The 25,304-nt window shown below is 39.3% G+C and overlaps 1 protein-coding gene across 1 annotated transcript; it reads right to left on the reverse strand.

Annotated features, from left to right (window-relative positions):
• Positions 1–988: 988 nt before the first annotated feature.
• Positions 989–22,315, reverse strand: RNASET2 (ribonuclease T2). The gene is made up of 9 exons (XM_069852245.1): positions 22,179–22,315; positions 19,606–19,672; positions 15,509–15,564; positions 14,591–14,648; positions 13,771–13,841; positions 8,535–8,648; positions 6,267–6,312; positions 5,985–6,059; positions 989–3,450 (listed from the first exon to the last, which is right to left on the reverse strand). Exons 1-9 carry the CDS (start codon positions 22,265–22,267, stop codon positions 3,259–3,261), a joined length of 768 nt encoding a protein of 255 aa, XP_069708346.1. The 5' UTR covers positions 22,268–22,315; the 3' UTR covers positions 989–3,258.
• Between the last annotated feature and the right edge of the window lie 2,989 nt (positions 22,316–25,304).

Genomic DNA, 25,304 nt, shown 5'->3' on the forward strand with positions numbered 1-25,304 from the left:
TTAAGCCTCCCTCCTGCAGCTCAGCCACTTGCTGCCACAGCAGCAAGAAAGTCTAAATTTAGAATAAATACAATATTCCTTATCATTAATTGCTCCAGTCCTGCAAAAGTGACTTGCAAAGCCCTGACATTTTCCCTTTGCATCATCGCAAGTACCATAATCAGGCAGCAATAATGCTGCTAGCAGTGCTGCTAAATTTCTGTTGCCTTGGTTTAATGGTGCTCAGTTACATCCAAACAGAGCACAGCTGCCTGAAGCACAACCACACCAATATTGTGGTGCCCAAATTCAAGAACACATTCCTGTGAAAATCCCTCTTCCCTACTGTAGAAGCCAGCACCTACTGCTTTCCCTCTGTGTATACCTAGGCTGTCCACATTTGTGGGACTTGACTCACAGTGTGTGGACACTGCTGTTCTGCCACCACTTTCTTCCTTCCAATGGGCAGCAGTTGGGAACAGCAGCACAGCCCAGCGCTCACCAGCTACTGAGGGTGCAGACACAACAGAATCCTGTGCCAACTCCATTTTAGGAATTAAAACAATTACAAAAAAAACAGGTGAATGCAACAATCACTCCTTTGGCAGTACACTTATGTTGCTGTGGATTTCATGGGGTTTCTTGTACTGCACCTGCTCATCCAAGGTGGCAATACTTACAGTGAGATTTTGAGAAATCTATTGTTCTAATTAAGGACTGTGTTCATAACCAAACTAGTGACTAAAAAGCACTGAGCAAGATGTTTGTCAGAGTCTAATAGTAGTTACCAACCTGAGTTTCCAGTTCCCACGCTGGAGATTAGCTAAACAAGCAAGGATATGGTACTGCACCCTGAGAACTTTGTAAACAAAAGGAGATTAAGATTTGACTTCACCAAAGGACAAAATATTCCAAACCACTCAAAAAAATAGCATAATTTTGGGGAAAAGGAGAGTCTTACTTCTTTAAAAAGAAAACAAACAAAAAAATTACTTATGATAGGAATTGTAAATTTATGTTGGTTCTAAGTCATTTGCATTCTCCATAGTCCACTCAAAACCTATGCACCATGTAAGTACTATTTGAAAGTCAGGGAGAAAGCTTTAAAAAGTACATGAACCTTGAGCTACTCCTTTACAGAAAAATGCATTTTTCCAAACAAGTATTTGTTTCTTTAGGCTACGATAATTTTTTTTTTTTTTGTAATTAGAAGGAAAAAAATACCAGTGATCTCCAAAAGATTCCACAAAAAACAAGTACATTCCAGTTTTTCAAGCATTTTAGTTCAGACTCCCTTCTTTTTCTTGCTTAGAAAAAGGTAACAGAAACAAAGGAATGAAGAATTGTGATTCTTCTGGTCATGTCCAACATCAAATGAACATACTGTGGCTACTATAAAAACACTACAACAGATTAGCGTTAGTATATTCCCCCTCTTTGGAAGGAAGACACACTTTGAAAGAGAAGCCTAGCTGTAAGAATAAACAACCTTCTGAGTTTCTAAAGGAAGGACTAAGAAACCGACAGCATTCTAGAATGGCAAGGTAGCAGTGTTCTGGTTTTGGCTGGGATAGTCAATTTTCCTTGAAGCAGCTGCGCTTCTCAATAGCTAAAGCATTTTGAGTTTAGTGTGAGAACAGTTGTTACTGGATAATGGTTTTGTTCAACTGGGATAGAATAATTTTTCTTCTCAGCAACTGCTTCTCTTAATTTTGGTATGAGAAAAATTCTGAAAAGTAACTGCTGTTTTGGATGTTGTCAAGGAAACAAAGGACTTCCTTGGTTTCCCATTCTTCACAAGTAAGCACCTGTATAAAGCTGGGAGGACTGCAGCCAGAACCACTGACAAACTGGCCAACAGAAGTATTCTATACCGTTAACATAATGCTCCATATGCAAGTGAAAAGCTTGCCAGGGACGGCTGCATTCTTCCCAGTGTGTGCTGTCCCTTGCAGTCGTGGACTTCCTCAGAACTTCTTGGTGTCCCCATTCCTCTGCTCTGAGTCTCATCTCAGTCTTTGGTGATTTCTCAGATTTGTGTTCATTCTGACCTTCGCATCTGCTAGAACTGCTGCACTTGCAGTGTTCACCATCTGGTATTCACTCTTGGGAAGCACACATTCTGTGATTATTAATTGAAGTGGGTGAGTATTGTTTTGTATATTTTACTATTATTATTATTACCATTACTATTTTACCTTTTTTTATTCTTCTATTAAAATGTTTTATTTCAACCCATGAGTTTCCTTTTCCTTCCCAATTCCCTGTTGTGGGTGGGGAGGGGTAACTGGGTGATAGAACAATTGCCTACTGTTTAGCTGCGAGATAAGACCTTAATTGTGACACAGAGCCTTAAATGAAAGGTGATGGAGAAACAGGAACAGTCAAAAAAGAGTAAGTGGGAATGTTTTGTTATGTCTTTTGGACTTCAGAAATTTATTCCTAACACTGCGTTTCATGCTTTCACAGTAATATTCTTCTAACAGATGGTTCCTTGAGCCATAATTGTCCATCTTTGAAAGACAATCTGAGACACATCAACGCAGCACTGCATAGGGGATGTCATCTAAATTTGGTCTTCTTTGGAAATACCCAAATCTGTGGCATGTTATTAAATATCGTGTAACAGAGATACACTACTGCTAACATTTGTACTTTTCACTGAAAATCCTGTAGCAGTTACTGTTTCACTTATAAAAAACTGTTTCTTGGAACAAAGTGATTACGTGATAATCTCATTTTTAAATAAAAATGCAGGCACTCACACTTGTGTGGTAATCCATTACAATGAGAAATTAACAACAACTTATTTCTAGGGCCTAATGTTTTCCTATACTAGTTAGTGACTTTGAAGCTTGGTTGTTCTTCAAGACTGCATGGAGCTCACATAGCAAAATGAATCAAAGAATAAGTAAAGCTACAAGTATGGTCTTCCTCGGGTCCTTCAGGCAGAAGTGTCAAAACTTGGTGAATGTTATTTCATTCACTAAGAAGCTATGCAAAAGTTGTTACCTTTTGTCCACTGTGACCTCTGATTGAGGAAAAGTTTAATGTCTCAGAGGACATGGCCTCTGTTCAGCACTTCCACAAAGAAAATTTATGCAAGGCAGTGTATATTATGTCTGCGAAAGGACCTCCAGACAAGTCTCGGAGTTCTTTCAGTTTTCAATATTTTCATCTCAAAAAGTTGTCGTCTTATCTCAGAGACAAGCATCTTTTGAAAATAGAGAATGGCTTAATTCCCTGACTCTTCAAAAAGTTTTTCAAATTCTTATGGCTTCATTTGTGATCTTGGACCTGCGAAGGATAATACGTTGGGAGGGTATCACTGCAGACAGACAGCTCTTCAGTTCCAAGCTTGAAGGCAGCCTGCATTGGGTCAGATTCACCCTTCAGCGCTGTGCAGTTTCTCAGCTGCAGCTGTTTGGTGAAGCAGAATTCAATCTGACCAATTGTTTGTGCTTTTTCACCCTAGAAATATGAAGGATAAGATTAGCTTGATGGGGAGAAGAAAATAAATCAATTCTTCAGATAAATTACCTTATCTATAGAATACAGTATCACTCATTTGTACATTTGGCACTTAAAAAATGTGAAGGAGACAGGGACCAGAGGCATCTGCTCTGAACATTTTATAGTACACGCTTGTCTTTAAGGAGCAAGCAGACATGGAAATGCATTCCAGCAACATAAGTTAGCAATAATTTGGGGAACCTGCCTTATTAGTAACTCTCAGCATAAAATGCGACAACACAGATTATCTTGGCATTAACCCAACCTGCATGGTACACAGAAGCTGCTCACCTTAACGATGAGCTCTGGCTGAACTCTGTGAATATTGAAAGGTATATGTGTGACCTAGAAGTGACCTTTCACTAACTCTTTGATAGCAGAATAGGAATTAAGGCAAAGAAAAGTCTCCAAAAAGGGGAAGAGAAACTTGGTTTTATAATTGCTTTTACTGAAAAGAATACAGAAGAAAGATGTCAGAAGCAGCAGAAATGTCATTTTTGGACTATAGGACAGACCAGGAAGCAAAATACTGGCAATGAGTAAAGCAGGCAGGCATGGAAGTCTTTCATATGAGGAAGAAAATTATACAAAAATCTCCCAAAAATGCTCAAGTGTGACGAAGCGTATGTGGAAAAAAAATTGGTTTTGAAACCACCAAGCAGGACAAAAACACATGTACAAGACAAATGTAACTGTGGTGGGCTTTTTTTGCTGTTGTTGTTTTGGTTTGAGGGGCAGTTTCGGTTGCGGATTTTTTGTTTCGTTTTGTTTCGTTTTGTTTCATTTTGTTTCATTTTGTTTTGGGATTTGGTGGTGCTGGTGGTTTTGAGTGGTTGTTTTTTTTGTTTGGTGTTTGTTTTTCTTTCTTAAAGAAACCTAATAACACAGCAAGTGTGAAACAATTTGTGCAAAGTGCAGTTCAGGCATCAACAAGGCTGGAACTCGAAAAGCACTATCTTTCAATAACTGGGGTGTACCTTTTCCTTTCTCTTTATCTATTAGCTTCAGCACAGGAGGCTCAAGCTGCAAACTGCCTTCACATAATTTGAGCAGTATCTTAATTGTACTAAAGCAATGGTAGAACTACAGTGAACAGCGCTAGAAACTGGGTTTGTGTCAGCTCTATGTTTCTTCAGCATCAAGAGGTGGGCGAATGTGCAACCCACACTCAAGTCATGTTCCATTGTTGCTTAAAGTAATGTAAAAATACATTTTAAAAAGAACTGTAACCTAGAATTCTTTTTCACATGGAGAAACATCTGAGCATAAAAACCTCAGAGTGCTACTAAAGCAAATGAGCTGACAATACACCAGCTACTGAACTCCAACAGCAACTGTATCTTGGCAAGTTTTCATAAAATTGTCATTTGTGTACAGGCAATAACTCTGTCAAGTGTTTTGTAGTAAACAACTTTTATCAAGCTGAGATAATAAGGAACTACTTGTAAGAGAGAAAGCTATCTTGTGGGTTTATTTTTTTGTTTCATTTTTTAACAGAAGCAGAATAAACTAGCTGAAAAGGGAAATAAATAACTATGCAATCTAGCTATGAATATTACTTTGTTCCTTCAAGGGCATTTTTGGTTCAGATACGGTGACCTGTATTTTATGCTACAACACACTGATTCGGTGTACCACATTCTCTGGTGCATCGTGATTCACAGTACAATCATTGGCATGGAAAAAAAAAAGAAATGGAAATTTTAAAAACCGCTGGCTCAAAAAGATCATCCTGAACCACACTAAAGATCAAAATGCCTTTTTGTACCTTGTTAAAGTAGGCGGTTTTGAGAACAACCTCAGAGACAAGCCTCTCAGCTGCTTTCTGAAGGTTTCTGTCCACTGAGTAACTTTTTCATGCAAAACACGAGCCATGCCCAGCAAAGTGAAGACTGTTGTTGACAGGCAGTACTCTTGAGAAGGCCAACAGTCACGGGCTCCATTCAGTTCACTCTGATTGGTTCTATTAATTTGCTATATGCCATTAGGTTTTAGCCAGAGCAGGAGCAAAATACTCAGCTACAGCAATATCTCCAGTGTGGTGGTTGCAGCATTCATGCAGGAGATGCAGGTTCAAATCTTTTAAGACAGAGACCTTTAAAACCCAACACTCCTACTTTCTGTCTAAATATGCTAACAGCAAGTTATTAGGAAAAGAATGGACGCTTCCTCCACTAACAATATTTCTGCATTAAGGAAAGGCTGGGCAACAGCAAGCTAAGCTGAACTCAGCAGTGCCAGTACATAAGCAATATTTTTATGAACTCAACTCTAAAAATCCAGCAATATATAATCTCCAAAAGAACTGTGTACCTAAGGAACACCCAGACCTATATTCCACCATGCTGAAGCTTTGTCACTCTATTTTTGCTTTGTTTTTTTGATAAAACGTTCTCTCTTGAAAGAAAAAAAAAAAAAGTTGGTTTATAGTTTGTTTAGTTTTTTTGGTTTGGGGAGGTTGCGGGGATGTGTTTTCTTTTGCGGGGGTTTACCTCTTCTGGAGGAAGACATTGGATCTTTGGTGTTACACCATAAAATTTTGTAAGAGCTTCCTTTATGGCAGTCATCTGAAAAATTAAAAAGCTCATATAAGTTAATAAGCACATCTTCCAGACGCTCCCACACTTGTTAGGTTGACAAAAACTTTTACATAAGGCACAACCTTAAAAGACTATACAATTAAAAACAGATCACTTACTCTCTAGAAGTTACTTGACTCGTGCTGAAAAAAAAGTACCTGCACATGATTATTTTACATAAAGATTGCCTCTTACCTGGTAGTATGAACTGCCTGGCTTTATCCCAGCTTTCAGGAGACAACTGAAACAAAAATAAAACATTTTTCCATGGTTCCTCTATACAAATATAACTTCCTAATCATTAAGTAAATAGATAATCTCAGTGAGAGTTTGGCAAGCATCGCAGGGATGGGGAGCAAAGGAAACTTGTATTCCATGCTCTGCCAAGCCTAGGAATGGTTACCCTTCTCTGAAAGGCCGCTTTCCATCCAACTTGGTTGGGGAGAGGGTTCTTCCTGATCCTGCCTTAATCTGAGGAGCTGAGTCAAGTCTTCAGACACAGGAGAATGCTCCATTAAGTGCCAGGTAGGGCACGCAGTTTAAGTGCCTCTTTTCCTCTGCCTTGAGCAATACGCTTGCGCTTCAGCCACCAGGAAGAGACAGAGGCAGGCTTGCGAGGCTGCTCTAGGCACCTTCATGTTGTAACTGAGTGTGGGCTTGCTGGGGTGGGAGGCACACAGCACGCTGGGAGAGGGACAGGGGTGCGTGGATCTAGATGAACATCAACATCAGAGCAGAAACTTTTCGTAATGAATATGCTTTTAAAAAGGAAAGGTTGCTCACATAAGAAAAACAAGGCAACTCTCAAGAACCTTTAGTCTATATACCCCTTCCTTTACAATCAGTCCTGAGGGAAGTCCACACTTCCAGGTGACAATAAGACTCAAGACTCAACAGGTGGTGAGTATCTAAGCCCTAGCTCCTTCCATAAAGAGCAGGAACGTTCAGCATCTCACAAGATTTAATCCTTGAGTTCTGATTATGCTCAACCCTTCCAAGACCAGGTTCTGCAGAAGGGAGATTTAACTCAGTTGACTAAAGGTCTAGCTGTTTGTCATAGTCATTTGGCGCTGGATATAAGGAGACCAATAAAATAGACACTGTCATTCTTACAGGAGTCTGCACAATGTCCTCTTTTTAATAATTTCCTTTTCGGAAACAATCTTTCAACCACTAACGCTACCTTTTCCTATTCAAGTATAAATGAAGTACAATGAGAACATTAGCAGTCTTTATTCTTTAAAGATTAAATTAATTATGTTCATTTTTACAATAGAGAATATGCTCTGAGCAATTAATTCCAACATGTTTCAGTCTATTCTTTTTTGGGTTACACATGCTGATAGAGTCACATAATTGGTCACTGTGCCATCTGTAAAATGGTTTAGTCATACAATCACAGCTACTTAAGCAACTGACTTATCAGACATTATTAACACCTCTTGAGCACTGTGTCTAGTAAAACTTAAGCAGATTTTTCAAGACACCTACAAAACCAGGAGGGGGAGTGAGAGAAAGATGTATTTTCTTTGTGCATATGCAAAGTGAATGAGACTTTGTTAAGAGATTGCTTGGACATGACACTCAACTAACATGAACAGGATTTGTAAATTTTTTTTAATTCTTCTTTGTATCTAGAAATGTATCTTAAAGAACTTACTTGCTCTCTCAGATCCTGTTGTCTTATACAGAGGGACAATTCGGAGTCAACAAATCCAAACTAAACTTTCTCTCACCCATACCAAGCACTGATCAGGAAAGGACTCTGGTCTTTTGGCATTCACCTGCAGCCAGAACGTGTACATAAAGTGCCTGGACAAGCCACATCATTCCCATCAAGATTTTGTATATGGAATGGTCAGTGCTTTGGACCCATGAGGAGGAATCAGCCCCTAGGACACATCAAGAGTGACACATGGAGTTATTTGTAAGGACAGCAGAGGGCTGCCTGCAGTGACTAAACACTGCCCTACAGGACATTCATGTTATATATCAATCTTTTCCAAGGAAGTTCTATATGATTTTGCCTGCAGCTCATCCTTTCCTCTGAGCAGAGCACTGACTTTTCTAAGAACAAGTGTTTTGGCCTCAGTATAAGTCAGACATTTGGGGGGTTCTATCACTTGATTTAGAAGTTTACACATACCATAGCTTCTGGTAGTGAGATATAGCCAAGACAGCTTCTCAAAATTTACTGGCTCACATTGTCTAAAATGATGCTGTGAAGAATGCCACTGGCTTACCAGACCCTGAGATGACCAGAGAAATGCTTCTTAGAGTAGATAACCCTTCTTCTGAAGTCTAATACTAGATTTAATTGATGATAATATCAATTTCCCCTCTGCCACCAGATTTTTAACATTTTGGGGGGGGCTAGATTTGAACCTCTGTTTGAATCAAAAGAATCTAGATTTGAACCAACTGTTTGAAATAAAAAGCAGACCACCGAGTTCATTTACATACCTGTTAAGATCAATGCGCTCGTAGAGTTCTAAGGCTTTACCAAAGTATTTCTTCTGAGAATTAAGGACTTGAAGAGTGGCTGCACAAGTGCCGTGTTTCTCCCACTCATGCTTCCTATAGAAGAAAAGCCAAATGTAAGTTTTATAGAATATTAATTGCAGACATGTATGCTTCATAAAGTAGCCAATATAGTTAAATCAAGTATCTGAAAGGCTACATATCTGAAGTAGGGCACTGCACTCGAAAAATATTGTGCATGCTATAAGTAGAACCAAGAAAAATTACTCCCACCATTTCAATTACAGCAACATTTGTATATTTTTTTTAGTAGAACTGTTTACCAATGGATTTTGGACCTATGAGGAGAGAAAGGAAGAAGCACAAGTTGTCCCTCATTATGGCTTGTAACATCAAACTAAGACAAAACTCAGATAATATGTTGTACTGAAAATATATAAATGCAATTGCCTTAGCATTGGCAGCTGCAAGAGGGAGACTTTTCAAACTAATTTAAGAGCTGTAGAAGATAAAGGAGGGGAAGGTCTAATGGTCTGGATATTATTTTGGACTTGGGACATTCAGAATCGGTATTCTGTTTTTCTGTAAACTATGCACATGAGTCTGTGCAAAAGTTCAGCCCTTCAGCTGTTACCCACCAAAACAATAACACTCTTCTCCCCTGACTTCCACCCAAGCTATGTTTTTAAGACTGGATGCCGCAAGGTGAGGAGACAAGATAAAAACTCATGTGGAATAATCCACTGCTTCATTCTAAAGCTGACTAAAGGAGTTTTGTGTCAAAAGAATGTGTCAAAACTTCATCAAGCCCAAAGCACTGTTCAAGTGTCACTTTAGATTAAGTTAGCCAAAGTGGTTTGGGTTTTTTTTAGCTGTCTCCTTTGAATTAGCTTGGTTTTGAAATAATTAAATGAAGGAATTAATGAAGTAACTATGTATCATGTTTTTATGATACAAAGGTCTCTCAGTGTATTGAAGAGATGGTTTGAGATCAGAATGGTAAAAATTTGCCTAGAAGATGAGCATTTCTAAACTTTGTATAAGTTTTAGTCAAGCCTTTTATGTTAAATGTGCTTTCAAAGCACTAGAAGTTTTTCTCAACTGAGGAGACTAAAACAAGACTTATCTCAACTTTTACATTGGCCTGTGGCAGTATTTGCATAGGTCTGCTCTAAAGTCTTGCTCCTGTCACCAAGTCTTCTAATACCATAGAGCAAAAGAAAGTGCGAAAAAAGTGTCCCATTTATGACATACAAACTCAAGTAGGACAAAAAAAAGGGCCAAAGCTCAAAATATACTTCCATCAATTCTAAAGTCTATTGAAAGCCTAAACAGTATAATGTTTAATAAAACCATCTGTGGCTTTGGGGGTAATCTGTGTATTTTTCCTTCTCTCTTTCAAATTTTCATGAGCAATTTGAATTAAGAAGGTATCAATTGAGCAGACGTACACAAAAAGCTATCAAACTACAAATTGCTTCCACTACCACAGCATTCCTTGACCTTATGATGCTTTAAGAACCTCACAGAAAAGCAGAGAAGCACAAGGACAACTATTATTCACTTGAAAGCCTGCCTTTAAATTGTCCATTCGTATTAAAAAAATCAGATTTTTCTGAACGAAAACACTTTATAAATAAGTTATGGTTGTATCTAGAGAAATTTGTACACTACTTCTGAACAGAGAATCAATAAAGCAACTGAGGTGTTAAGAGCTTTGAGGCAGGGCAGAAGACGTGTTACTTGAAAATCTTCACCATACGTTCCCAAATTTAGCCTTGGCTGTAGCACTCAACTTGACTGCATGTCAAGTGAATTGTTTACAGTCTGAAGGAGTCCTCTTTCAGATACTAAGGCTTCCACAGGAGGCTAAAAAGAAGATTTCCTGTTAAGGGATTTGAAATTACTTATGAGAAAAACAGACCACAGTTTTGAAGAAAAGGGAAGCTCTTTTAGGGGTAAATTTGGCAAGAGATATTGAGCAGTTGCTTGGACGAGAAGTAGACAATAGTGAAATCCGAAGGGCTACTGGAACAGCAGTAAGCTGGAGGTAAGGCTTTGCATGTAGGATGACAATTTTTCTTCAAAGAACACATGCATGCCTGCATGTAAAACTAACGGTAAGGTGTTGTACCTGTTTTTTAAAGGCTTTCAGTAAAACTTTATATAAAAGTGTCCTGCTGTTTCCAGGAAGAAGGCAGAAAGAGAGGGCCAAAGATGTGATGATGTTCAAGAAGTATACTACTGCCAACATGAAACTGCTATTGGAGTGGTTTGGTTCAGTTCACATTGACCACAGAGCAGTACCCCAAATGAAAATACACAGGGCTACCCACAGACAGTGCCTATGCATCATCAGATGCAGCAGGCGAAGGTCCAAGATTTTTAATTACTGTGAACTTCCAGAATGGAGAGTTACTTTAGAATTACTATGAAACAATTAGTGGAACTTTAAGACGACACTCTTGACAGTGCTACTTTATTCTGCAGCACAGCCATATGGAAAAAAAAAAAAAAAAAAGATTACGCAGATACAGCTAACTCTGACCATACACTACAGGCATATTAAATTTCACCTTCAACTCTTCCACTCAAATGCAAACTGAAGCAGCTAAGAAATGAAGGAGCTGCCAGTGCCAGGGAGTAACATAAAACAATTTGTTTAGAAATCAAAAGAATGAATGTCTCTGTTTTATTTACTGGGACACATTATCCTTCACCTAGACCACAAGAAGACAAGGTAATCCTACTTGAGCCTCAGCTCACAGCTGGGTGGCGTGAAAAATACAAAACATAGTGCCCTGTATTCATGAAGGCCACCCATCCTTCTGTTCCTCTTGTACCCATGAGATAGGTAGTAGCACGGAGCATGCATGCCTTGTATGACACAAGTATTTTGTCAGGCACCCAGGAGTGGAGCTTACAGAACTAAATTGTTCCACTATGTAACTTGGCCTTCACCATTTTTTATTATGGTGCTGCTAAGGATAAACGTTACACTTGCCCTTCGGCTCAATTCCCATTTTTATACTAAGCACAATGTTATGGTATGGAATATTCCTTTGGCCAGTTTGGGTTAGCTGTCCTGGCACTGTCATTTGCTCTGTGCACTAGAAAAACATGGGGTATTAAAAAAATCCTTGATTTCCTAGCAACAACTAAAAACATTAGTGTATTTTCAACATCTTTCTCATACTAAATAAAAAAACCCAGCAGCTGCTGGGAAGAAAAAAACTCCCAGCCAAAACCAGTATAGGGGCAATTGTCACAGTTCACAACTTAACAAGGTGAAAAAACATGTGTAATTATCTTTACAGAAGCACCCACAGCCATCTTAAAATCACCAGGAAGATTCTTTACCTCCCCTCTTAAGCCAGGGCTACAGTTAGGAGGTAAAGCCAGGAAGAAACACACTACGCAATTACAGCCCTCTTGGAAAAACCCTGATGTGATGAGCTAAGATACTGAGTATCCACTTCACTTGTCGTTGCTTGTGCTATTTACCCAATTAAGATGCCTTTAGTCTACAACAATGAAAACTGTGAATAGTTATTTTTACTTTCAGAGTCTTACTTCTGCTGTATTGGGATTTTTACACTATAGAGGGCTTCTTTTTTTTTCCTTAAATTTTGAAGTATGGAATTTTAACTGAAGGAAGATGTACAACAGGATCTTATTGGCTTTCAGTTGGCTTAAAAGCTTGCATTCACAAAATCTGCAGGCACAGTTGCCAATTACAGTGCACTTGTCACCTTTCTGAAATGGATTTTATTACTCTGTCAATCAAAATACTAATTCCAGTGTTACAATCTGACTTTAGTATTGCTTTTATGGTATTTCTGATTATATTTCCAGGTATTGAAATAAGTGCTATTTTCTAGCCTTGCACTGAAAAGGAAAAGGTTTTAATTGCATCTGTTCATATCTGCTGCCTAACAAATTTTCTCTTTTAGTAAAGAAAGATTGTTATGCACCTGTTTTCATGAGCTGGTAGGTGGTCAGGACACACAAGCTGCTAGATTTATGACACATTTTCCTTATACTAATTCCAAGAACAGTTTAAGGTGACAAACTTGTGCTACTACAGAAAGCAGAAGTCAAGCTCTCCCTAGCACAGCATAAGAACAGAGAAACGGAGGGAGGAAAAGTGAGACCATCACTTTTGATAGTTAAAAGTTTAGGTTGCCATAAGACATTTGTGGAACCAGTTTAAGACTCTGAGGACAAGCGCATTCTGTAGAGCAAGGCCAAGACTAAAAGAGATGCACATTCCCTTCAAAGCTTTGACACTGGGAGGGAAGAGTTATCCAATCCAAGGGAAAACATCTGAGCACTTATAGTTGAGAAGGTTTTAAATGCTACTGTCTCTAGCTATATACCCTGCTTCTTACCTGATATTACTTTCACTGTAGATCTGGAAGAACAAATTGCATACCCACACCTTAGCTGATGCAGCTTATGGCTGAGCAAATGAACTTGAACTGCCACTGATTTTAGTTTAAAATGATGCACGCAAACTGAAGCCTGTACAAACTCAAATATCACCCCTTCTGCTCTTTGTTCCAACTGACTGATTAATCAGAAGCTAAGTAAAACATGGAGAAGAAGGAAAACAGTACTGTTGTCAGGGGAGATCAAAATCTCCTCCATTCCCATGAGTCAAGTATGTTGATCTCTAAATAAACTCTCCGATCAGCTTTTAGGCTGCTAGGAAAGTCATTAAAAAGAGAGAATTTTGTAGAGAAGCAGCTAGGATGATCCGATGCATTCTGGTTTTCCATTTCCTCCTCTGTGAAAAAGACCCAAAGGAAAGGCCTCTCAAGGCCAGCAATACAGTGAAGCTAGTGAGGAAAAGAGGCCAGGAAGCTGCTCTTGCAGAAGAGTGCTTCTGCTATTCAGACTTAACATGTCAACAGCTACTGCTTTTCCTCCCTAGGGGCAAAGCGTGGAAAACATTCTCTCCCTCTCACTAAGTTTCATTTCTCCAAAACCTCTGCCATAGCCCTCACTTCAACAGCTGCATTTTGCAGGTCCTCTAACAAGAAAACTCCTTTATTTTGCAAATGAGACTGACAAGGCACACTGCTTTCTGTGGCCTCTTGGACACTGCTTCTCATGTACAACGTCTCACTTGAAGGATTACTAAACCAGACAGATTATTTTTTTTATAAAATAATATCCAAAATAATACTTTTTTTAGGGTTTGTTTTGTACTCACCAAAATTGAGTGCGATTCAGAGACGAATGAAGCACATCAGGCCAATAGTGTCTCATGTCTGACAAAAGATCCTAAAAACATCACAGCTAATAAATGCACCTACAGTGTTGAAAAGCTATTTCTTAGACAATCTACCTAAAATTTCTAGAACAGAAGTCTCATCTTTCAACATCCCCTGCTGAAACACTTACTTGCAGAAAAAGAAAAGGTCTTTTCCCCCAGTAATCTGAAAGTTCCGTAGCTGGAGTTAACAGGTAGGTACAAGTATCTAAATATCTGAAAGTACTAGTAGTGACACACTGCCTCAAAGTAAGATTTTCCTTCAACTACCCCTCCAGAATTTGTTCAATCATGCCGTTTTTCACATTTGTCAGCTCAAGTCCCTTACCCCTGTTTACAACACATTTGAATGAAATATGGAAATTGTTTTAGTTAAAAAATAATATATATATAAATGGACTAATGCTCTGGGAGAAGACACAGAGAAAAATTTATTCTGCACTCTTATTTGTTGTGTTCCAGCTTCACAGCAGAAAATGGGAGAGAGACCACTGACTGACTGTAATCTCTTTTTCACAGCTAATTCTTGCCACTACAGATTGACTTACATTCTCTAGATTTAAGGAGGATGCCGCTGAACAAGTCAAACGGCATGTCTACAAATAAGCACCCAGTGAATTTGTGGTGCCCTTAGTATTCGCAGTGACCAGTATGTTCTTTTAAGAGTGATACTCTATAAGCTACATATTTTGCATATAGGATGTGCAAATGTAACTGCACTTAGCTCTGCTTGGTATGACTGGTTTTATTTCAATAATACCTTGATCTCGGTGACATTGAAATGCCATGTCCTATTACACTCTTCACCTTTGTCAGGCCTAGGGAAGCAAAACAAAAGTGAAAAATGATGTCTACTAACTCACTACTGGTAACTAACAGCATTCTATTCTATATAATTAGCTTGAATTTTAAATAATATTATAGCTAGAGATTATATTTAAAAATGCAAGTAACATATCAGCATCTACAGTGTTTTAGAAGTAAAAATTCAAGACATAGACATAACATTTCCCATGCAGGTACTCTTCTTGAGGCCCACACTCTGTGTAAGATATTGGAAGAGCAAATGACATGGAAGGGTCTTGCACATGATGTCAGTAATAAACCACTGCACTAACTGATGATTCTGCAGGTATCACCAAGACACTCACTGGAAAACTAGACATAATGCTGTCTAGCATGCATAGCTTAAATTCCTGCACTTAATTTTCTCCTGTATTTGTCAAAAAAAGCTTTGAATTGCTGCCATTGGCACCAATTCCATTAAGTTGATTCCTTTGAAGCAAATTATGTTTTTCCTGTACTTTTGCAGTATTTGTGCTGAGTTAAGATACTTAAAGCCACAAGCAGTCACGAGATTTAGCTCTGTGTAATCAGGAAGGGGAAAAAAAAAAAGGCAAGAGGAGAAACTGTACTTCCCTTTCTGTCTGAGAACATTACTGATCTTATAAGTAGATGTATTATTAAAATGCTTATTTGGCACGAGGATACAGACGTGCATTTCAGTTTTATATCAAACCATAGGGTTTTGATTTCCAACAGAATGAAGGCTTTTATTTCAAGGAATCATAAAACCATGTAGATTAATTCCTCAAAAAAAAAAAAAAAGCACTAAACATCCTGGTACAATACATGATGTTCCTTTCCAGCCTGAAATGAAATCACTCTATGATCATACCATAGTCCATGGATTGTCCAGTACTGTGGAGGGTCTTGACAATCATTAGCACTCATCTGTGGAAAACAAAAGCACAGAATATTTGTTATATGTATCCAGGGATAATAGTTTAGAGTAAAAATATAAAGGCTCATTCAGTGGTGGTTTGAGGCTTTCATGAGACATGAGAACCCACCGCTTGCTCAAATAAAGAACTGGTGAATTCCAGTTACTTGAAGCTGTTATGGATTGTGCCACTTAGCAGAGATCAACTAGCATTAAAATTTTGAAACAAATCAAGTGAATATCATGGGACAACCTGAACAGGCAGCATAAAAAGAAGACAAAGGACAAGTTATGAGGTAATAGCCTGATCCATGCTAAATGAATGCAGCTAAAACTGCATTTATCATATTCAAAGAAGCAGCTCTCTATATTTTCCTCATCATCAGATCTTTTAAAGGAGTGCAAAGCCATTAAAATAAAAAAACATTAAAATAAATTATAATATTACACAAGCACACAACCATCTTTAAGCATCCGGCAGTAGCTTTTTTTTGTTGTATTAAATGGGAAAAATATAAAGAAGAGATGAAATAGGTTACTCATTCCAAGTAAAACGGTAAGAATTTATTTTTCAAATATTTTGATTTGAGGGACAAGGGAATAGGGAGAAGAGGAAAGACTATATACACTACTACAAAAAAAAATTCAAAACTTTTGATAATGCAGCACAGAAAGCCCACATAATTATTGTTTAGAGCAGGATACTTATTCCTGAACAAAACAAAAAAACCCAAAAACTCGATGTTCACATATCACACAACACTATTATTGTCTTTTCCCTGATTATTCTGCTTAGTAATTACAGCTCTTTTTAGTAAACACTTTTCACCATTAAATAACAACCTCCTCAGACTTCCTTCCCCCATAATAATAACTTTCCTTTTCAGCTCTGCATCCTGTCTTAATTATGCCACAACACTTTTTATGTCATGCCAAAGCAAGAGCAGAGTGTAGGCAAGAGCAGAGAGATGCCTGTAATATCGCTAATTGCCTTCCACATGCCACAGGCCAATGGCAGCAAAACTGCAAGCTCTGCAAGGCTTCCTTCTTCTCTGTGCCCATTTCCTTCCTCTCCTCTCTTGCCATCAATAATAGAAGCAATTAAACCCAGCAACTGTTTTCCCCCCTCACCCTCAAAGGAATATTTTCAAACACATTGCAAACACTGAAATAATACCACTCATGTCAGGTCCTAGCTTTGTGGTTCTGAAAGAGTTCAGCTATCTAGCCCAAAATAAAGCAAATTAACAGCAGCTAATACATCATCCCCTGAAAAACAACCTGAATGTTAACTAGGTTGGTCAACTGAGGGTGGTAACAAGAATAGTGCAATTGTGCTCCTTATCCAATCTTTAACCACAGTTCTCAGTTTCCTGCTAAAGGAAAGCCCAGAGTACTCTAAACTTGGAATCAGTTCTTCCCTATTATCAGCACTAACCGGATTAACAATTTCTTCTACACACTTCATCAGGCCTTGGGTGTTACGCTGTGTGCTGGCAGAACTGTGACATCAACACAACTTAAATTGCATTAGTTCACACTTGCATGCTTTGACCAGCTTCATTCAACCTCTTTTTATAATCATTCTAGCCATGGTATCTGTCCAATGTTCATTTTAAATCAATATGATAAAATGAGTAAACACTAGTCTAAGAAGCTGGATCAGCACATATGTGCAGTAAAAGGTAAATCATAGCAAAGTTTAGTACCCGTTTCTTTACCATCTTTCCCACTCTCAGCAGAGAAGGAACTGAATAGCCTACTGCATCAGATTTTCCCCATTTCACAAGCAAACACCCACAGAAAATTTTTCACTTTTTGCAATCTCCAAGGTATAAGAGCCGCAATAATATTTCCCTTTTTAAGTTCTTCAATTAAAGATCTTCACAACTCCATAAAAAGGGAGGGGAAAGTCCCTTTTCTTCCCTTTCAGTTGCTCCCATTTCCACTGAATAGGATTCACATTAATTTGCAAACAGAAATTTTAAGTGTGATATGAGTTAAATCCACATGAAATACAATAAATTGCACCACAGGCACAATTTATTAAGGGAACATGAAACTCATTATCACTCCAGGTCTGTAAATTTAGCTCAGATATCTTTGTAGAAGGCACAGTCACTTCAGGCCAGTTACATGGTACTGGAATTTCTAAGCGCATGATGGACAAGAACATCTCTCTTCCTCCTTTACCCTTTCGCTGCAGCAGTCAGTAGTTAAGTAATGAGGTTGTTATTGCTTCCATGATACTTGCTGCTTTATTTTAATAGGCTAGTTTAGCAGATATTATTACAAAACACTTAATTGCCAGTTTAATTGTGCTGATCACACTCAATATTAAAAAGTACCAGCTGAACCCATATAGTTTAAAGCATAGGAAAAGCTGGTAGATGTGTGTTCTCAATTTTCCGGCATGCTGAACTGTGCCCACTAAATTCTAAAAAAAAAAAAAAAAGCCTTTCAGGCCTCTAAAAGCCTGAAAAACTTCTTGAACAGTGAGATACAAAACAGGCAAGAATTATGATGCAGGTCATCCACACGTCTATGAAGAACACAGTATGTAGCAAAGTGGCCTCTGATCAGGTTCCTTTATAGAGGATGCATAAACCAGTAAGTACTTGCACAAACCAGCATCTCAAATTTTTTTTACATAAACGATATAATGAGTTTTGCAGTTTCTTTCACCTGCCTATTTTTCCTTTCAACTTCATATCGACAGTTTTAAATTGAAGAATAACATTAAAATGACATTTCCTCACCGAAATAACATCACAATCATATATAAATACACTGAACATGCAGGAGAAACTATATTCTATTAGCATTTTATATTCTATTAGTATATTCTATTCTATACATCCATTTATTAAAAAAAAAAGTACAGCTGAATTTGGGAACACTTCTTATGCTAACACTGACAAAAAGAAAGCTGTTACGGGAGTATAGTTGAGATTCTTCTTGTTCATATGACTCAGTAATGTGAAACTGAGTAACAAGTCCGTTAATATGATTTTCATTTAATTTTTTTCCCTCCTTTGAATGCTTCTGTACACCGCTTTCTATAGTAAAATACATGTACTTCTCAGAAATTTAGGCAGCAAGTGACTTTTGCTGCTGCTGCTTTTATACACATTTCCAGAAATTGGAAACAGTACATGAAACACAAGAAATGAGATTCTAATATTGCAATAAATACACCTAAGTCTCCCAGAACCAGGAACTTTTTGGCTCCAGAGACATTTGACTGAATGAAATTGAGGCCTCTCTATTACCCACAGGGTTCTTCGTCCTTGTGTCAGTAATTCTGATCACATCTTCCACTTGGAAATACAGCATATTTTTAATTTAGCTGTATGAGAAGAGGCCTCTGAGTATTCTCAGTACAGGAAAAATGTTCTACTTACCATCAGGTAGTAGGTATTCAATAGCAAAAGGGACATAAGTAGCACCTCTCTTAGCTGTGCTTTTGACAAATATGTGTTGGAAGGCTGGGCTCATTTTTTGTTCCCTTCCCCCCCGCAAATACAGAAATTATCAAAGACACCTACCACAACGGCTTATTAGCTCTCTCCTTCCTAACTGAATCCATGTTTGATGACTTATCATTAAAAAGCTGGGGTCAACATCACAAAGCTAAAACTTGTTGTGCAGCAGACACTTCAATTAGTAATATGCTGTCTTAACAAATACAAGGCAGTCAAGTCTCCTTATAGAGTCTGTTGGAAGTCTGGGAGTAAGTTTACAACTAAGACACAAGAAAATATATAACAAGTAATCAAGGCTTAGTGTACAGTATGTTCTACCTTAATTATGATATCTGTAATATCTGTAACACACCAAAATCCTGTCTTGTTTACTGCTAATCTGAAGTGCAGAAGAAATAACAAAAGTCACAACAAGATCAGTGAAAGCCTTTATAAAGATAAAAACGTATATGGAAGATCAAATGTTTTGCGGGCTATGTTCATTCTGTTAGCAAACATTTAGTATCAAGGTTACCTTTGCAAGGATAAAAGAGAATAAAGCAAAAAATAAAAAAAAACCAAACTCACCTTACATACAGTCACTGGCCAATGATGAGCAAGATACAGCTTTTTCCAGGTATGAGGGTAGTTGTCACTGGAGAAAGACAGACAAATCTATTTTTCCTCATGTATTTTAAAAAGACCAACACTTTCAGCCAGCAGCATGATGCTTACTAGTATAATGCATTGAATTTAGAGCTGGTTGTTTCTTACAGCTTCTATTACAATACTTGAGAACTCCACACAGAGCAGGACCAAACTAAAAAAATCACGTATAAACAATATATTTAGAAACCTGTCAACACTCCCCCACTGCTTAACAAATTAAACTCCTGGCATCCTATTTCCATATGCTTTCCATTTCTAAAATAGAGAAGAAACAAGCTTTGTTTTATGTTTAGGGGAGGTCTTACTGGCAACGCTTTTTTTTTTTTAATTATTATTGTAAAAAAATTCTTGGTTTAGGATAAGAAGCTTCTAATTCTTCTTGATGGGTATATTAACTGGAAAGAAAACCTACAACCAACCACAAGCAATGTAGCTGACACTGCAGGAGATTAAATTTGACCTTGCAAGTGTTTCCAACCTCACAGATAAAAAAAGAAACTTTTTATAATAAAAAGTAAAGTAAAACACATATATCTCAAAAATGGTGACTTTACAAAGTTAGAAATATTTAATTAAAATGTTACTTTTTAGAAATGCCAGGTATAAACTAAGTAATTTTTAAACATTGAATAAATACTGAAATTGTGACACAGTCTTAAAGTTATCTAATGAAGAACTGATGGAGGAATATCCCATATTTCACAAAAGCACTTGCGTTTCAAAACCTCTTAGAATAAAGGTATCTATAACTCACAGAGACATCAATACTATCTTATTCCTACACAGAGGACAAAGAAAGCTTACAAATTTTGTTTAAAAAGTGTTAGAAGCATCTATCATGTCTTCACCACTTCTACAGAAGCATTTTCCAACAGTTTGAAGCAGACTTATCCTGGATAAGCTAGAAGTAAATAAAAAAACCTGTTGCTTCAGACACTACAGCAGGTATGTTTAGCTATTAAGCAACCACACAAAGTGATTAAATAGATCAGCAAGTGGGAAAACCTAACCAATAAAAACAGAACCGTAAACTGTTCAAACTGACAGTCCTATGGGCAATACTGCCAAAATAAATTGCTCTCTGGAAGTTAATAGCCACAAGTCCCTTGTTAGTGTTTGCCGGAGGTTATACAAAAAATACATGAGGAAGCTAATTCTTCTCATCCTGAGGAAGAAGGGATGTTCCCATATTATATCACTTCTCTGTTTTTCCCTCTAGTTTTGCTAGTCTGCAATGAGCACGTTTTCCCTTAAACATTCACATGTATCTGTGGTTTTTAAATAATTTAGCAGAATAGCTCTGGGACAACTCGGGCATAGCCACAATGAAAACTACTAACACTTCTAACTGTTCTTTACTGCTGCTGCAGAAACCTAAACAGAAGAATTCCCCAAGATTGTAGAGCAGTTTGTTTCCTTTCTTTAAAAAATCCTTGCTTAGAAAAATACCATCTTTAATCTGTACTTAACATAGCACCTGAACTTTTGCAATGACAATCACGACAAAACAAGTTCTCCTAAACCACTTTTTTGGTTAAGGATGGGCCACAAAACGTTGGGCTATTAAATAGAGCAAAATTTAGAAACTCAAGAACTGGAATCCAAGTAAAGCCATGTTCAATACTTATTCAGCTTAAGGGATCTCTCCCCTTTTTTTTGACCTGAGTTATCCTGTTCTGTGCAGTTTGCAACTTGCCTCTAGCTGCCTCTGCTGCCTTGCCAGTCAATCCAAGCCCTGGAGATTCAAGAAACCTCAGGGTAGTGCCTAAACTAGCAACCAGCTGCAATGTAGCCAATATTTCAAGTTCAGCTCCAAACTGAGCATCCTTAACCATTCTCTTGCCAAATCATTGAAAGAAAGAATAAAAGCTGATTTCCTAACATAATGTAATAGAAATCTGAGCTTTTATCACAGACAGATGTGCTTTAGGGTATGGGTTCCCCCATAACTCATTAGTATTTAAGCTTAGATTTTGCAAAGTGCAACAATCACCAAAAGGCTGCATGGCTCCAATCCAGCCCCAGCTGGGATGCTGTATGAAAAGGAATTTACAACTATTGGAACTAAGAAAACAGCAAGGGGCAGGGGGGAAGATATTTTAGAAGTACAGAATGTAACAGTTAGTGCAATTCACGCCTTAGGGATAACTCCAACGTTGTTATAGGCTATATCTCATTTCTGTCATTACTACATCACAAATCTAATTAATTCATTTAAAGCAAGGCTGTAAAGCTTTTAAGTGCAATGAATGTAATTTAAGTTTCCTCTCTTTCTTCATGCTGACACATTAACAAACGTAAAACTTTTCTGAGGCATGACCCCCACTCCTTCAGTAAATTTAAATGCCTCATTTTACCAGTGACTTAAGGGAAGAATAACACATCAAAACTAGCACATAAAATAAGAAAATCTACACTTATTAGAAGTTAAACTGTTCTGCTCTGCACTTACGAAAGAACTGCCAGAGATTTCTTCTTGAAGCATAACTTACCTTTGATTCAATTTATCTGAAGTACACCAGCAACATAACACTATAGAAAACCAACCCAGAATCCAATAATGCAGTTTTGCAGCCTTCATTTTGTTAATCAATAGCTGTAAAAAAGTATTAAAAGAAGAAATCTGTTACTTATCTAATGCATTGAACTGCAAGTGTTAAAATGCATAAAAACACAACTATCTCAGAAATAGCAGGTAATATTGTCTCTAGACTAGATTTACAACCATGGGTACAAAGAGCATCACTTTTAAGGCTGTGCCTGATTCCCCAGCTTGTATGATAACTTTCATAAATTAATGGCATCGAGGATGAGAGAACAGTTTCCTTTCTTTTCTTTACTTGCACACAATCCCAGAGATACATAAATCTTCTATGCAACCACACTTACTGTAATGTAAGACTCTACTTGTGGTCAGCAAAACACCCAAAGTGATTCATGAAAAGAACTTGGAAATTGAGTATTCATGTTGGATTGACCACGGCTGACATTGGAAACTCACTGGAAGTAAAGTATGATGTCTGAGAATGAAATCATCTTTAAATGCCACTTAACTACTAAACAGATGTTAAAAAAGATGCTGCTAAAACCAGATTAGTTTCTGTTCTGAGACAGCCACTTGAGACAGCCACCACAAACCCAGCACAATCTGCCTACTCCCTCATGAACCCAGAAATTATCAGAGAAAAATACCTAATCAACCTCACTTTCACCAACAGGACTTTCACTTCCCACTGGTCAAAAAAAACCCCAGCTGCCTCCTGTATTCATCAGATGTTCTACAGCATTTCAAATGCTACCTCCTAGATGCTAGAAACAGATGTACACGGGTGCATTTCCATTCAAGTTTTAGCGCCTCACCAAACCTACTTTCCAATTTTCTTACTTTGAGAACCCTAACAGAAGCACTACAAAGCGCTCTGTGCGACCTGTATGCGCCTTCTAAGATCACTTACTACATGAATAATACACTTTTTTTTTCCTAGCAATTAGTTGCCTGCATTCTACTCCCTTACCGGGTTTTGGGTTGGGTTTTGGGGTGGTTTTTTTTTTTGCTATTAATGAGTAGCTTGACTAATAAACCCCACATTTATATAAAAATTCCTGGCTTACGCTTTAGTTTGGGCATATCAACTCAGAACAGAGCAGAGGCTGCAGCAGGGCACTTAAACTAAGAAAAGTTTGCAAGAGAATCTGAACATTCAAAACCCTGCAGGTTTATTTATATCTTTTATATAGGTTATTCTCCCTCTGTACTCGGCACTGGTGAGACCGCTCCTCGAATCCTGTGTTCAGTTCTGGGCCCCTCACCACAAGAAGGATGTTGAGGCTCTGGAGCGAGTCCAGAGAAGAACAACAAAGCTGGTGAAGGGGCTGGAGAACAGGCCTTATGAGGAATGGCTGAGAGAGCTGGGGTTGTTTAGCCTGGAGAAGAGGAGGCTGAGGGGAGACCTCATTGCTCTCTACAACTACCTGAAAGGAGGTTGTAGAGAGGAGGGTGCTGGCCTCTTCTCCCAAGTGACAGGGGACAGGACAAGAGGGAATGGCCTCAAGCTCCGCCAGGGGAGATTTAGGCTGGACATTAGGAAAAAATTCTTCACAGAAGGGGTCATTGGGCACTGGAACAGGCTGCCCAGGGAGGTGGTTGATTCACCTTCCCTGGAGGTGTTTAAGGCACGGGTGGACGAGGTGCTAAGGGGCATGGGTTAGTGTTTGATAGGAATGGTTGGACTCGATGATCCGGTGGGTCTCTTCCAACCTGGTTATTCTATGATTCTATGATTAAGCATTAGCGGAGGGCTCCCACGGCTAAGAGAACAGCAGGCACACAGCTAAGCGTCTGCAGCAAAGGGCAGAGATGAGAATTAGGACAGCTAGTCTGGCCTTTAAACGCACAAAACTGAACACCTAGGTTTTGGTGCCATCTCAAACAAGGCAGCACACACTACCTCTGCCACAACAAGCTGGACAACCACGCTACAGAACAATGCATCAGAAGCATGAACTTAATTTACAACAACGCTGTGAGCTTCAGCAACTTTTAGCTCCACAGCGCACTCCCAGCTAGACGTTCATCCCAAGCCCCGAGCCAATACACAAAGCGCTTCAAAGATTTTCACGCGCAACGCTCGCATCCACTGGCCCAGCAAGCTTTACAGCAGAACTTTTTCACTGCTTCTACCACAAAACGCGAGTCGCAGCAAGGCTCGAGCAGCCGTGGGGCTTGGGGCAAGCCCAGCAGGTGCTTCCACTGGCTCCCTGGAGGAGTCCTGAGCGCAGCAGCACCGCGGTTCTCTCGCAGGGAAACCAGCACACCCGCACCGCTCGCTTTCGGGGCACGATTCAACTTCCTGGCAGCGCAAGGCGCTCGCTCCAGATAAACAACCACCGGATTCCATTACAAGAGCGTTTTTATAAACTACAGAGCAGAGAATGCGAAGCGGGACGATGCCAAAGCTGATGACAAGCGCGCAAAGGAAAACTGCGGACAGAGTTGGAAAACCCCTGGGAAACGCTGCGGCTTCTTTGGCCGCCTTGCGATTCGCTTCGCGGGGAGCGTAAGGCGCAAGAGGTTAGACCCGACGCGCTTTCGGCCCTTACCAGCCCCGCAACCCGGCGCAAGGCAGCGACCGCACCGCGGACGGGAGCCCGAGGGCTGGCACGGCGGGACACGGGGTGGGACACGAGAGGAGGCGACGGGGACGCCGGCGCAAAGACGGGAGGGCTCCACCTCCCCCCCGGCTCCTCGTCCCGGCGCGGCCCCGGCAGCGCCGCCTCCCGCCGCCCTCGCCCGCCCCGCGGTGGCTCCGCCTCCCGGGGACAGCGGCGGCGCAGGAGCGCCCGGTGGGGGCCGGGGCCGGGGCTTCGGGGGCGGCTGCGGGCGGGGGTAAAGAGTTCCTCGGCTTGCCGGGAGCCGGGAGCCCCGGGGGGGGAAAGATGACAAGGCTGTAATACGCAGAGAATAGAGCCCATCCTGTCTTGTGGTCCGGAAAAGAAAAGGAGGGATTTTCACTGTCACAGGCTGCCCAGGGAGGTGGTTGATTCACCTTTCCTGGAGGTGTTTAAGGCACAGGTGGACGAGGTGCTAAGGGGCATGGTTTAGTGTTTGATAGGAATGG

The sequence above is a fragment of the Phaenicophaeus curvirostris genome, chromosome 2 (genome assembly GCF_032191515.1).
Source record: "Phaenicophaeus curvirostris isolate KB17595 chromosome 2, BPBGC_Pcur_1.0, whole genome shotgun sequence".
In the NCBI taxonomy this organism is placed as follows: domain Eukaryota; kingdom Metazoa; phylum Chordata; class Aves; order Cuculiformes; family Cuculidae; genus Phaenicophaeus; species Phaenicophaeus curvirostris.

What these genes read in the sequence shown, in the direction of transcription:
- RNASET2 (XM_069852245.1), bottom strand. Translation starts at nt 22,267, where the DNA reads ATGAAGGCTGCAAAACTGCATTATTGGATTCTGGGTTGGTTTTCTATA. An exon ending in CTGAATCGCACTCAATTTTG is followed by an intron (nt 8,649 to 13,770) that starts GTGAGTACAAAA and finishes TTTCTTCTATAG; the next exon opens with GAAGCATGAGTGGGAGAAAC. An exon ending in AATGTCTTCCTCCAGAAGAG is followed by an intron (nt 3,451 to 5,984) that starts GTAAACCCCCGC and finishes TCATATTTCTAG; the next exon opens with GGTGAAAAAGCACAAACAAT.